Raw genomic sequence first — 14,701 nt, 5'->3', positions numbered from 1 at the left:
TTATCTCAGAAAATTCCAAAAAGCTTCCAGAATGATTCTGGCACCCTCCAAGAATTATCAGGCATTTTCCCAAACCAATTTGACTTAATGGTATATCCCGAAACAACTTTTCGGTATCATCAAAACTCATCCGATGACCTCTCTCTGCGGTACGATTCCGCTGTCCGAAACTTTTCCGGTGTCCGAAACTTTTTCGGTGATTTTCTCTCAGACTCCCTGTCTAGTATTCAGCAGATAGATGACCCTTAAGCGTGTGACCCTATAGGTTCGGTGAAGTATAGACATGACCCGGAACCCCTTCCGATCAATGATCAACATCGGAGCCGTGTACACCCATACTGACCCCTATACCCACACGAATGAATATTCGAGTGAATCCCGTTGTAGTGAGCTATTCCTTTTGTTTTGCGATATGTCACAAACACCCGAGGTGAGATTTATTGCATTCCTGTGGATCAAGAATTTGTCGACCATGCAAGTTACCTCGTTACCGGTTTTGTTCTCTTTTCTCGTTTCCGTGTTCCGGCATCCCAGTGATCAAATCACAATGTGTCTGGCCAGACGATGATGGATACCGTTACCGAGAGGGCCCGAGTATATCTCTCAATCGCCGGAGGAGCAAATCCCAATCTTGAGCTATCTTGTTACTTGCCATACTTTTCCGTGAACCCGTAAGCCGCCGTAATAGCCACCCAGTTACGGATGACGTTTAACAAACCCCAAAGTTCACGAAGCAAGTATGAAGGAACTCGATACTCTCATGGTCTAAGGAATTATGCAAACATTAACTTCTCTGTGTTATTAACCATTAACTTGTAAAGAATGTATCTCATAGCATAACATCAAAATGGGTCGATTCAACACAAATGTTCTACCAACATCGTGCCCTCATAATTGCCAGCACAGACATGCCCATGATCAGGAAAACATGATCATCATGCAATACATGAGCCAGTCTTAGAGGCAAGACTAGGAATACATTTTACCGTTTAGTATACCACACATGCACATGAGTTTTCCTCCGAGCCTCGTGGATATTGCAGACTCGAGAATCATTGCAGTTATAGCATGGAAGCTAAACATTCATTACAAACTTTGGAGATACAAAATAACTGATATTACTGCCTCTAGGGCATATCTCCTACACCTCCCTCCTCCACAATATCCTCTAGCTCAAACAAAATGTTATATACCAAGCCACTTTCATTCAGGGGAGCACTAGCTGGAATTTTCCTGGGATCCATAACTCCAATTTTTGCTCGCACCACCCCACACTGTCTATACAACCCCATGTCCAGTTCTAGAACATTCCCTATCAGAGAACCAGCCTCACAGAAGCCTTGATAGTGTTCAAGTGGTTCAGGCACTCCATCAATTCTAACCCAGCAGACATACAACTTGTAAGATGCAATTGATAAATTAGTCCACCTGTCAACTTTGATTGTTGCTTTAGTACCAATCAATCCAAAGTAGTGGTATCCCTTCATTTCATCGATTTTTTGCATCGATGGAAATTTCACCAGGAAGTTGTACTTAAGATATGGCTTTGCTTGCCATTCCCATCCCCACTGGAACATCATGCTGAAAGAATTGACTAGTTGCAAGGCAGTAAGTGATTCACCAGGTATGGCTCCGATCCGAGAGCCGCGCCGGTAGTTGACGCCACCCCCAATGTAAGAAACCCTATCAGGTGCTGGTTTGCCCCACAGCGGACGAAGTAGATCCACCAGGCGAGGAGGCTTCTTCCATGAACCCGTCTTCGACGTCTCTCCTAAGCGAGAATCCTGGATGCCCGCCACGTGTTGCATCGTAGGTCGTCCACCATTGCCACGACCCCCAAAATCCAATTCTCTCACGACTTTCGCGCCCAGGCTTCTCGCCGCACTCTGCCGCATCACCGGCGGCAGGCGTGCACCATGCTCGGCGTTCCCCGCATCACCGGTAGATCCGGCGCCATGTCGGCGAACCTGCATAGGAACAACCAGCGCGTCATCTGCGGCATAAGGAGTACTAGCGCAGGAACGAAGGTCGTCGCTCACACGGTTCGCCGAGGGACTCGCGGGAGCCTGCGTGCGCGCAATCACCCAGTCCTCCGTCGAACGGCGTAGGTTGCCCTGGACGTCGTGGTTGCACGGCGGATCACCGGAGTCAGGCCGGATCCACCCGCCAGCGCAATCCGCCTTCATCCTTCAACCTGACGATTCCTTGTAACCATGATGTATGCTTGCGTCTTTGCACTCCTATTCGTACGGATCTTGCTCGTAGTTGAATGGAATTCGAGCGCTTTTTCAAAAGTAGAAAAACCCAATTCTTTTGCCGGCCCCCACCCGACTTTCACCGTGGTGGGGCCCATCCTCTCCCCTATCCCAATCACAGTACTCCACATCATCAATTACGTAGATTCCATACCTCAGCTTTCGTAGGTTTAGGTTCTCAAAAAAAAAAAAAACTTTCGTAGGTGTAGCAGCATTGCTCAATCCAAGCCTTGTCACGGCGTGTTCCAGTTCCGCACCTGACCCGATCGACCGCGACAAGCCGGCAACGCAAAAGGCAAAACCAATCATCATCTTCGCCCCATTTTCATACGAGCAGTTCCAGACGACATTATTTGGACGATCTGCAGCCGACGATTGAATCCAGCGGTGCAATGTTGTTCACGGCCGAGCAACGAGCGGTGGATTTTTTTAGTCGTGCACAAATCGTCCAAAGCTCATCGTGAGTGGAGCAGTTTCGTTTTGATACCAGTACGAGATACGGAGTATATACGCCGATGTTTTCGAGGCGCGCACGCGACCCCGTGCGGGCCGGCAACGGCCACGATCATCGTCGTCAATCCATCCACCCTCGCCGAAACAAGAAAGTAAAACGGCACTCCTATAAATAACAGAGAGGGCGAAGCGGACTGTTCCACAGTCGTCTCCCCTGTCCCCCTCGTCCTCCGCCCGCAATCCAATCACGGGGACGGGTGAGCAGCGAGCGAGCGAGCGGGATGGCGACGCTGACCTCGGAGCTGCTGCGGCCGGTGCACGCGGCGCAGGCGCTGGACGAGGCGGCGCTGCTGCGCTACGCGGCCGCGCACGTCCCGGGCTTCCCCGCGCCCGCGCCGGCGCTCGCCCTCACGCAGTTCGGCCACGGCCAGTCCAACCCCACCTACTGCATCCAGGCCTCCGCGCCCGGCGGGGAGCCCAGGCGCTACGTGCTGCGGAAGAAGCCCGCCGGCGCCATCCTCCAGTCCGCCCACGCCGTCGAGCGCGAGTTCCAGGTCCGCCCCCAGATCCTCCTCCTCCGCCTCGCTGCCCACTTCGGTTCACGCCGGCTTTGCTGTTGCCCCCGCTCCCCGGTTTAGTTGAACTTAATCCGCTGTGAAAACTCGGTTCGATCTGGGTGCCGCGTATGCTCGGGGTGATCGTGGTTGTGCTTCGGTTGAAGTACCGTCTACTTCTGAACTCGCAAGGGAGTCAATACTAATTCTACCCCTCGTTTGATTGATGAAATCGTACATGTAATGTTTGGTCTCAGCTAACCAGACAGTTCATTCTGGGTGCTTATGAACACCCATTTGGACCTTCTAGTCAGCTGTTGTATGACTAGGAGATTGATCAGAACAGTTGTCATATTTATTTAGAGGAAAACGATTGTGATGTTTTGGCTTTAACTGTGGTATGTAATGCTGGGTTTACATGATATGTTGATGCGAAATGAATCTTATGTGTTGCTGTTTCCTTCTCTGAACTGATGTGAGTTTATTGTCTGATCTGTTTTGTTATGGAGGCAGGTTCTCAAAGCTTTGGGTGCCTACACGGATGTTCCTGTCCCTAAGGTGTTTTGCCTTTGCACTGATGCCAGTGTGATCGGAACCCCATTCTACATAATGGAGTATCTGGAAGGAGCATTATATCTTAATAACAAGTTAACGGTACACTTCTTACCGAGTGTCCTTATTCTGCCCATTCTTAAGATTTATTGACCAGTTCATCAACCTATTAGTAGTACTTGTTAGTGGGTAATGTTTCCATGAGGGGTTTGGACAGTATTTGCCCATCACCAGACATTTACCGAAAAAGGCTTTCGCCCCGCTTTATATATAAAGCACCGATCATCAAGCACCCAGTACAAACACACGCCACCAGACATTTACCTAGCTTATGGTTATGGTAGTAGTAGTTATAGCACAAATACAATGTTATTGTGCTGGTATCCAATGTATGGGAACATACAGAGAGCAGTCTTAAAATCGCATCGACAACTAGAAACCTTAGCATTGGTTTGAACCCACAAGACTTATATTAAACGCAAACTGTAAAACGCAATGACACTTTCCAAGCCCCTCCCTCCTGTATGCCACTCTGAGAGCTGGGATCAGATTTCCCATAATTTCAGTTTAAGGAAATGAATGTGTGAAATTGGCAATGCTTATATTCATGGTAGTTTTCTGATCTCTTGTACCCATTTCTTACGCAGGGAGTAACCCCAGAGAAACGGAGGAATATATACTTGGCTGCTGCAAAAACTTTGGCTGCTGTACACAAAATTGATACGACTGCAGTTGGATTGCATAAGTATGGAAGAAGAGACAATTATTGCAAAAGACAAGTAAGTGTTATGGAGTATTTACCTCCCTCCCCTGACTGTTTTCTGAGGACAAAAGTAAATCAAATTTATTTCCATTATCATTGAGTTGCATAAGAGAACTCTCCTAGGGTACAATGCTGGGAGCTTTTGTACTCTCACACTAAGTACAAGTCTCACGTGTAGCTTAATTTTGAAGGATGAACTATGCCTCTTGGGGTGATATAAACTACTTTGGTGTTGCTTTTAGGTCAATCTACCTCTTATTGTACAGAAAACTAGGGGCATAATTATGTATTGTCCTTCAGGACCCGACACTCTTTATTTCATTTCTGTGATTACAACTAGACTCCAATACATATCATTATGGGATCACCGCTCAAACACTTAGTACCCCTTCTGTTTTGAAATATGTCATTTTAACCTCTCAATCGTTTGTCAAAATACTTCTCTATACTTCTAATGTAACTTTAGCCATTTCATCTCTAGTTTGTCCTTCATAAAAAGAGCTAATTAATGCAATTTCAAACATTTATCCATGCCCTTATGCATTGGCTTGCATGAACATTTATTTATTGTCCCAGAGAGGAAAAACATATGAACATGGAGATAATTACACATTTATCCTCACTGGGATCTATCCGCTTAGGGAAACCGTAAGCCACTGATCACCGGACTTGACATGCTCAAACTTCAGCATGTTGCTGTCCAGCTTCTAAATAACCTATCAAATTCAACCTGCTTGGTACAGCCATGCAGTAGTTGGCTCTTTTGGCTTTCACAGGGCTACTCTTCAAGCACCTCATCATCTGGTAGGAAGCTCTAGAACCATGCATATATCAACTTAACACATTATACGTGCATCTAATATCTGGTTTTGTGAGGATAAATGAATGAAACACCAACATGCTTTTGATATGCCTCCAGAGGGTCTGTGATTAGTGACTATCAACAGCGAAGCAAAGCAATGATACTCGGAAACACTTCCGATTTGCTTATAGAGTTCTTAATCAGTTTGATTAACTTGTCTCTTTTTTTTGCACTTTGCACTCATTAAGAACTCTGTTATGAATAATGATACCAGTGAATGTGATATTCCATTTGTTTCTAAAGATGCTTACTGTGTACTGGGTAGGTAGAAAGATGGGGAAAACAATATCTTCATTCAACCGGTGAAGGGAAGCCTGCACGTTATCAGAAGATGCTTGATCTGATTGGTTGGCTGAAAGAAAATATACCAGAAGAAGATTCATCGACAGGATTGGGAACTGGCCTTGTTCATGGTGATTATCGTGTTGATAACCTTGTTTTTCACCCAACTGAGGTATTTATGCATCTTCTAACAACTTTACACTATTTAAATAGTATTTCTTATGATTATTGCTTCTGTTTCATTGATCTTAAAATATCGTTTCTGTTTCTCTACAGGATCGAGTGATAGGTGTACTTGATTGGGAATTATCTACTTTGGGGAATCAGATGTGTGATGTTGCTTACAGCTGTATGGTATGAAATATGAAACTGTATTAGGGAAAATGTGAAATACCTTCTTATACATAATATTGTTGGAAATTATTCACCTATTTACGACACGTTTTCTTGTGCTATTTGCATGTTCTCTAAAAACAGTTATAGCTCTTCTGATGTGATTTTATAGCTTAGGTGACTATATGCATTGGGCATTATATCACTTTGCTCACCATGATTTAGCTGAAGTTGTCTTGAAAGAAAAGCTGTAGGGAATGTACTCTTGATATCTTGGGGTCACTTTGATATGAATATTTCATAATATCATATTTTGTTTTCAGCAAGCTTATTTTTCTTGGGTTCTGGACATGTTCTGTTTTAATTGAGTTGTGTGATAGTCACGACCATCAACATAGGTCAAAGGTCATACCTGAACTTTATGTGTTAAGTCTGAGAAGTTTTTTCTAGGTAATTCTGAAGAAAAGTTTGTGTCCTATTTGCTCATCATTACTTGTTCCGGTACCATGTGTTCACCAAAAATAGAAAACTGTTTGCATAGCATTTAGATCATGTGATTTTGTATGTTTTAGTTTGTTTATTATTTCTTTGCAGCCATATATTATTGATGCAACACTCACTGAAAATAGTTCGTATGGAGGATTTGAACATTTTGGCATTCCAGATGGCATTCCTCAACTGGAAGAGTACCTAGCTGTGTACTGCTCTATGTCTGTAAGGTCGTGTTGCTTCTTTTTTCATGCTGGCTGGATAAAACACCAATCTTATTCACTGTTTTTTTATCATTCTCTTTCTTCTTGTAAATTTCCCTCAGGCACGGCCTTGGCCTGCAGCAAATTGGAAGTTCTACATTGCCTTTTCACTGTTTCGTGGGGCATCTATCTATGCAGGAGTATACCACAGATGGACTATGGTACTAGTCTTTAACTCATGAAAATCTGTGTCTGTTTATATATTCTAATTTATTTTAGCTGGCACACAGGGTAATGCTTCAGGTGGTGAGCGTGCTAGATTTGCCGGCAAGGCTGCCAATGTTATGGTTGACTGTGCCTGGGATTACATTAATAGAGAAAATGTCCTGCGAGCACACCCTGCTACAGGTAATTATATTTCACGGCCTCGTCTTAACAATTTCCTGCCACCTGTTTGAGTGCGCTTTGTGGGCAAGATCTTTTCGTTTTCTTAAACCTTGTTCCTGTTTCCAAATAAACTACTTCACATAGACATGGAAAATGTGGTTATGATCCTTTATTCGCCTTTTAAGAGCAATCGTCATTCTTATAAAGTCTAATGCACTCAAATGTTGTTAACTAAGCGTTCGCATTTAACAGGTATGCATGTCTCGAAGGCTCCCCGGCAAGGTTTCCATGTAGAGCAGGAAGATTCAACTTTGACAAATGGTCAAGGCAAATTTGTTCCTAGCGAAAAGGTTATGCAGCTACGGCAAAAAATAATGAAGTTCATGAAAGATCATATATATCCCAAGGAGGATGAGTTATACAAACATGCACAATCAACCTCACGGTGGACAATCCACCCCGAAGAAGAAAATTTGAAAGCATTAGCAAAAGAGGAGGGATTGTGGAACTTATTTATTCCGGTACTCACTATTTTCTTTTCACGCCTTTCATATTTACCTGATCCAGAAAATTAAGAACTTTATTTCTTATAGTAATGAAGGGCACTTCTATATTATGCGGACTTCTGTGCTGATTAAAATGGTTAATCTGCAGCTTGACAGTGCAGCTAGAGCAAGAAAGCTACTACTTGAGGACCAATCTCATGTTTCTGCTGGAAGTTCAAATGATCTTTTGCTAGGTGCTGGTCTCACAAATCTTGAGTATGGATATTTATGTGAGATTATGGGCCGTTCAGTTTGGGCTCCACAAATATTTAACTGTGGTGCACCTGATACGGGTAATATGGAGGTAGGCTTCTCATAATGTTAATTTATAGGCATGATTCTCAAAGGCTGTCACTGCATCTTACCCCAATAGCCAAGCATATTTTGAGAAATTACTTGTTTTGAAAATATCTATCTGTATAAAATCTGCAAATTATCGATGAATGATGCCATCTTTATGTTTCTCCTTGGAAATGTGCCATCTTTAGCATGCCAATAATTTTTATAAGTATCTTAAAATATATCTCAACTGTGAATGCTTTGTTATGATTGGTGCTAGTAATTTTGTATCTGACAATTTTTGATGATATGAAAATCGCATTGTAGGTCCTGTTGAGATATGGGACTAAGGAGCAACAGAAGCAGTGGCTTGTTCCTCTACTGGAAGGGAAAATTCGTTCTGGATTTGCAATGACAGAACCACAAGTTGCATCTTCAGATGCAACAAATATAGAATGTGCAATATCCAGGTAATAATACAAATAAAATATGTGTGGGCAACAAGCATGTTATAGTTGCTGCTTTAGGTTGTTGAATCTTGTCACATGTGCTTACTACTGCCTCTCTGCCTCTCTTTAGTTGAAAAGCTATTACCTTGTTATGGGCCATCATATAGTTATGTTTAGCCGGTCCTAGTTCCTACAGATGTCAGCATTTCTTTTGTCTATTTTTCTCATCTGAAAACTATTTTCAGTTTAACAGCATAATTATAGTATGCTAGTGGAGACCTCCAAATTCTTGTGTATTAACAGGAAATCAATTATATCCTCATGGCATACATTTCCTGCCCCTCCTCTTTTGATAGTTTATAAAAATTTCATCATTTTCTTTACTTTGAGCTTTCTGCATTGCTGATTACTTTAATATTGTTCCCTCGACAGGCAGGGAGATTTCTATGTGATAAATGGCAGGAAATGGTGGACCAGTGGGGCTATGGACCCGAGGTGCAAAATCCTGATATTAATGGTAACTATAACATCTATCCATGAGAGCAGTGCTGTGGGTGATGTATATGTTTCTTGTAATGTTAAACGGTGTTTATTTCATGCAGGGAAAAACAGATTTCTCTGCACCTAGACATAAACAGCAGTCGATGATCTTAGTGGATATCAACACTCCTGGAGTGCAGATAAAGAGACCATTGTTAGTCTTTGGGTTTGATGATGCACCGCATGGACATGCAGAGATTACTTTTGATAACGTGCGTGTTCCTGTCACAAATATCCTCCTCGGAGAAGGACGTGGTTTCGAGATTGCTCAAGTAAGCAGAACTGTTCTGATACTACTATTGATCATTCCCAACCTGTACTTTCTGTGTCATATTTATCTTGCTCTGCAGGGAAGACTAGGTCCTGGAAGATTGCATCATTGCATGCGACTAATAGGAGCAGCTGAACGTGGCATGAATATGATGGTTGAGAGGGCCTTAAGTAGGACCGCTTTTGGAAAGAAGATTGCACAGCATGGTTCCTTTCAGTCAGACCTGGCAAAGGTATAACCTCTTTGATTGCTTGCATGATCCAATAAACTGTTTACATGGTTTATTTACAAAACCTTGAATAAAGCAAAAAAAAGGTGTTTCTGTTCAGACGTCAAAGACCACATTAGTTAGATATCATTTTATTGTTCTTTTTGGTTTCCCAGGGAGTTATGATGTTAATCGTCCAGAGACCATACAAATAAACATCCCCACTCAGCTTCTCAGATTGAACTGTTCATCCATTTGTTTCTTTGAAGCATTTTAGCAATGATGTATATCTAGCTCTAACATGAATGTGGACTCCAGTGTCGGATAGAACTGGAGCAAACTAGGCTTCTGGTGCTTGAAGCAGCCGATCAACTCGACCGGCATGGGAACAAGAAGGCCCGTGGGATCCTTGCAATGGCCAAGGTAAAGTTCGAGCATTTTAGCACCTTCATTTGCAACGAATTGTAGCAACAAAAATTCAGTGAATTTGGCCTCTCTGTAGGTGGCGGCTCCAAATATGGCCCTGAAAGTGCTTGACATGGCAATACAAGTCCACGGCGCTGCAGGGGTCTCATCCGACACGGTCCTGTCCCATCTATGGGCAACCGCTAGGACACTGCGGCTCGCCGACGGCCCTGATGAAGTCCATCTCGGCACGATCGCGAAGCTGGAGCTGCAAAGGTCGAGGCTGTAAGATCAGGACCATATATTGAATAAAAAGGGGGACGGCAAACTTCTGGAGAAGGTCAGTTAAGGACATCATCAGAGTCACGGCTAGATAGAATGGTGAATAAGTGGCGTTAGATTCCTCCATGTACACTCCCTGTTTGCCTTGTCGATTCCCTTGTCATTTGTCCACTAGAACCATGACACATCTTTAATTTTCGTCCTCTGTTGTAAAGAGTCCAACCCTACCAGCACAGTTACATGAGTACCAATGACTATTACAGATCTGAACAATAGTCTCAGTCAGTACCCATGAGTATCGCAGATCTGAACGTTGGCAGTAACAGTTTTTCTTCAGTGTACAGCAGAGACGAACGGGAAGAAACGAGAGCCTAGTATAACCCCTTTCCTGACTAAACCTGAGATGAACCACCCCTTATTTTGTCATTCAAAAACCCACTCATCTCTATTCTATCCGAGGCCCAGCGAGTAGGGGAAGGAGGTGGAGTTGAGCCAGAGGTCGCCCTGGATGAACGCCTGCGCGGTGAAGTTGCCGGCGTCGGCGTCGCTGGTGATCACGCGGTAGCCGGGCCAGGCCACCCTCGCCGACGTGTTGGCGCCGGGGCCCCGGTTCATGTACTCGGCGTAGTAGAGCGTGTCGAGCGCGAAGGTGCCGTTCCACTCGAGCCACCCGCGGGGGTGCACCAGGCTCTCCATCTTGGACTGCATGAACACCGTCCGGGAGTAGGTCTTCCACGGCCTGCCGAGGTAGGACGAGAAGTTCGACAACACGGGGACGAGGTCGGCGGCGGCGGCGACCTTGCAGCCCTGCACGGCGATGCCGGTGTTCTGGTTGGGGTCCTCGCGTCCCTGCGCCGTGAAGACGTTCTTCTGCCCCGGGTTCGGGCGGCGCGCGTAGAGGTTGCAGTTCTGGAGCACGACGGCGGCATCGCCGAAGATGAAGTCGACTGTGCCGTAGACGTCGCAGTCGCGGTAGAACTGGCGGAGCGAGTGCGCGTAGAGCGTGTCCTGGTACCCCGCGAAGCTGCAGCGGTAGAAGGCCGACAGGTCCGCGTTCACCCGCAGCGCCACCGCCTGGTGCTTGGCCGGCCCCGCCGCGTTCTCCACCGTCAGGTCCCGCGCCAGGAACCCCGTCCCGATCACCGCTGCACAGTTAAATTAAATTAACAGATGTCGGTCAGATACGTACTGTACAAGCCATCGATCGACCTACCAAAGCTGAAACTTTATGAGCTCTGGTTCCTCGTTACATTCAGGCGAGTAGTAGTAGTTGATAGATTCTATCTATGGCTCTTGCTGCACGTGAACGCGTCCGCGTACTTATTGCCGGTTGCCGCACTGGTGTGGTACAAGGCGTGTCGTGTGCGGTCTGCGGCTCCGCGTCGTGCAGCCGAACGCGGGCGGGCGGGCGGCCAGCCCAGGCCCCAGGGCATGGACGAGTGAATGCGAGGAACAGACGCACGTGAGGGTAGCGGTCTTGCAGGTGGCGATGCGTCGTCTCGTCGCACCGACACCGTGGACGATCACGACGACAGCGCCGTGTCAACCACACCGCGTGCCACATTCGGCGACGGAGTTAATCAAGGCTCCGCTGTGGCCAGGATCATCGCAGTGGAGGGCCCTCCCCTGCTGCACCACACCCGTCCCCTATCTATCTTGAGGCGCCCATGCTTGTCCGTGTGTTTGTACCGATGGGGCAACCGGACAACGCCGAAAAGTGCGTGCCCGCGTGGTGGACAAGGACGCGTCCGGCCGGCCGGGTAGGCCACACAGATCGGTCTAGCCCGACTCAAATGATCGTCACGACCAGCGTCGGCTTGCTCTTGTTCCTTGGCTTAAGGTGGTATCGGATGACATAAGTGGCTTGCTTGAACATGAGTTTTACTACCAAAACGATTTTCTTTCTGTTCTGAAAGGCGTGCATGTGCTAGGTGTTGCCCTCCACTGGATGTGTGCTAACTGTTTGGCAACCTACAGTGCAGGACTGAGACGAATCTATGTGTCGGTGCCTGCAGAAGATCGAGGCTGGACCATCCATCTCCACTCCGATCCAAGGGGACCAGCTCGATCGATCGATCGGAGCTAGACACCAGACATCAGTTCGTTCACATCCACTCAGCGCAAAAGAGAAGAGATGAGAAATGGAAAAGGAGATCGAAGCGCCCAAAGAAGGTGCTCCATTGTGCTACAGTTGGCCTCCCTCTGTATGCAGTACAGTAGTGGCTGTTGAATGCGGTCAGATCACAGGATCGGTTTCTGCTACCATCAACCTCATCCTGCCGTCGCACTTCCAATTCCACAAGTCTACACCGGCAGAGCTAGCTCGCGTAGTATCAGTGTGGTAGGTTTGCCGTGCTCGTACATGGCTAGCTAGCTCACGGCGCCCTCACCTACCAAGCCTAACCATGATATACTTAACTAACCCCCGTGCTCCACATCTCCAAATGCCAACAATCCATGACTCTAGTCCGCATTGCAGAAAATATCCGAACCGTGAGCTCTTCGACCGGGTGTGTACGTGCATCGTTTGTACTCCCTTCCGTCCGAAATTACTTGTCATAAAAATGAATGAATGTATCTAAAATAGGTCTAGATATAGACATTACTCCGACAAGAGAAGATCCTGATGAACTGTTATAATACAATCCAAATGCGAATGGCACCCTAGCTAGCACTTGCATTTGTCTGTAACTATTTGTCCAACCAGTCACGACGTGGTCCTGTCCCTGCACCTAGTACGCTACTGGCAGAGTGCTAGTCCTAGTAGTCTCCTAGAAGAAGCAATGGAAGCAGGCCCTGTTCCCCGTTGTTACCTGACCGATGACGCTCGTGATCAATGTACCGCGGACGGACGCTCGGTCACGAGCGGCATCCCACGCAAACGACCAAGCCGCGCCGCGCACGCGCCCGCGTGCATTTGCATCCCCCACCCACAATGCGTCAGTACGGCGTCGATCGCTTACTCGTCCGGCCGCCATGCCGGCGTCGGCGTCGGCATGCCGATTTCGGCTCGTGCCCAACAGTACGCGATCGGCTCGTGGCTGTGCAGTAATAATTTGACTGTGTTGGGCTCATCACATACCTAGCGTGGCGGAGCGGAAGGTGGTGTAGTTGTCGACGACGTTGCGGCTGGCCTTGATGACGGTCTTCCACATGCCGTCGCCGACGAGCATGAGGTTGGTCTTCTCGGCCCCGACCTCCACGTTCTCGAAGTAGCCCCCGGTCTTGATGTGGATCACGTACCGCGTCTCGCTGTTGTTGGGCGCCGCCGCCACCGCCTCCCCCACCGTCGTGAAGTTGCCGCTCCCGTCCTTGGCCACCACCAGGTCCGGGGCGCCGACGCCGACGCCCTGCTGCTGCAGCAGCCGCCTCCGGTCCGCCGCCGCCACCCACGTCGGGAACCCGCGCCGCACGCGCCCGTACCCCTCGAACGCCTCGCCTGTACTTCTTCTTGTGGTCCTCGCGCGGAGGGCGCGGCCGCGGCGGCGCTGCGGGAGGCGGCGGACCATGGCGAGCGAGTTGGACACGAGGTGGGCGACGTGGTAGATGCGGCCCTGGATGAAGGGCCGCACGCGCCCGTCCTCCGAGGCCGACGGCCCCGCGAACCCCTCCAGGCAGGTGTACTGGTTGGTCATGGCGGCCGACAGCACCGTCTGCACGCCGGCGATGGAGTCCTCCGCGCTGCGGTTGCCGGCCGAGAGCTCGGCCGCCGCCGTGCCGAGCTGGTTTATCGTGTGCCCGAACAGCTCCAGGCAGTCGGACAGCGCGAGGCGGTCGCGCAGCCGCAGCCGGTGCGGGCGCGCCAGGTAGGACGTGCAGTTGGACGCGGCCGCGCGCACCGCCGACGCCGCGCGGTCCACCACCTTGGAGATCACCTCCCCGAGCGGCTTCCGCGCGAGCCCCTGGACGCCGGCCAGCGTCGACACGCACACGTCCCGGTGCAGCATGCCCGCGCAATGCCGGTCCACGGCGTCGGCGTCCGCGTCCGCATTGGCGTCGAGGAGTGCGCGCGCGTGGTGATGCTGGCCGCCGCCGTCGGCGGCGAATGCGCTCTGGGCGAAGAGGAATGTGAGGAGCAGGAGGAGGGTGGTGGCGAGGAGGAGGAGCCTGGCCGCTTCCGGTCGCTTGGTTCTTGGAGTGGGAGGTGGCATTCCGTGGTGGGAGTGGGATCACTGGGGAGTGAGCGGGGCCGAACGTGACGGACAGGGACCGTGGTGCGCGTCGGTGCGAGCGGGCGAGCGAGCGAGGGGGGTTGATTGGAGGAGCGTCACTTTTTATAGCAACGTAGACACTCTCGTGCGTGCATACATACGTGCTAGGAAATGAAGAGCTTGTGATTGCAGGAGGGCACGACCAGCTGACATGATTTAATCAACTTGGTACTCGAGCTCTGGTCCAGTCCAACAAGCTTAGAGCAACTGCAACGCGCCGACTCCGTTCGAATTGAAACAAACATCGAATCGAAACAGACAGAAAAATCAGCCTAACGCGGTGATCCAAACAGACGCGGCGTCTGCTTTTTGTCCATTGCACTATCCATTTTAGACCCAAAATTTGGGCAATGTTTGCACCGTCGCGGAGATAAAACG

At 48.4% G+C, this 14,701-nt stretch overlaps 2 protein-coding genes across 3 annotated transcripts; one reads left to right on the top strand and one right to left on the bottom strand.

Annotated features, from left to right (window-relative positions):
* Positions 1–2,893: 2,893 nt before the first annotated feature.
* LOC123043715 (probable acyl-CoA dehydrogenase IBR3) lies at positions 2,894–10,382 on the top strand. Of its 2 annotated transcripts, XM_044466254.1 has the most exons (16): positions 2,896–3,262; positions 3,776–3,916; positions 4,462–4,593; positions 5,705–5,893; positions 5,998–6,075; positions 6,649–6,768; positions 6,869–6,967; positions 7,037–7,154; positions 7,386–7,654; positions 7,788–7,982; positions 8,285–8,427; positions 8,839–8,923; positions 9,009–9,218; positions 9,297–9,449; positions 9,744–9,848; positions 9,928–10,382. In XM_044466254.1, the coding sequence occupies exons 1-16, from the start codon at positions 2,990–2,992 to the stop codon at positions 10,117–10,119; spliced, it is 2,502 nt and encodes an 833-aa protein (XP_044322189.1). In that variant the 5' UTR covers positions 2,896–2,989; the 3' UTR covers positions 10,120–10,382. The 2 variants fall into 2 exon arrangements, with proteins under 2 accessions (XP_044322188.1, XP_044322189.1); XM_044466253.1 differs by having other exon boundaries at positions 2,894–3,262; positions 6,649–6,967; positions 7,026–7,154.
* LOC123043716 (pectinesterase) lies at positions 10,298–14,079 on the bottom strand (the record flags this gene model as incomplete). The annotated part of the gene is given in 2 exon segments (XM_044466255.1): positions 10,298–11,257; positions 13,195–14,079. Coding segments are annotated over 2 exon segments (1,580 nt in total), but the record flags the coding sequence as incomplete, so codon positions are not given.
* Positions 14,080–14,701: the final 622 nt, after the last annotated feature.

The sequence above is a fragment of the Triticum aestivum genome, chromosome 2B (genome assembly GCF_018294505.1).
Source record: "Triticum aestivum cultivar Chinese Spring chromosome 2B, IWGSC CS RefSeq v2.1, whole genome shotgun sequence".
Classification (NCBI taxonomy): Eukaryota; Viridiplantae; Streptophyta; class Magnoliopsida; order Poales; family Poaceae; genus Triticum; species Triticum aestivum.
The sequence above is the reverse complement of the archived record's forward strand: the minus strand, read 5'-3'. Positions and strand labels throughout refer to the sequence as shown.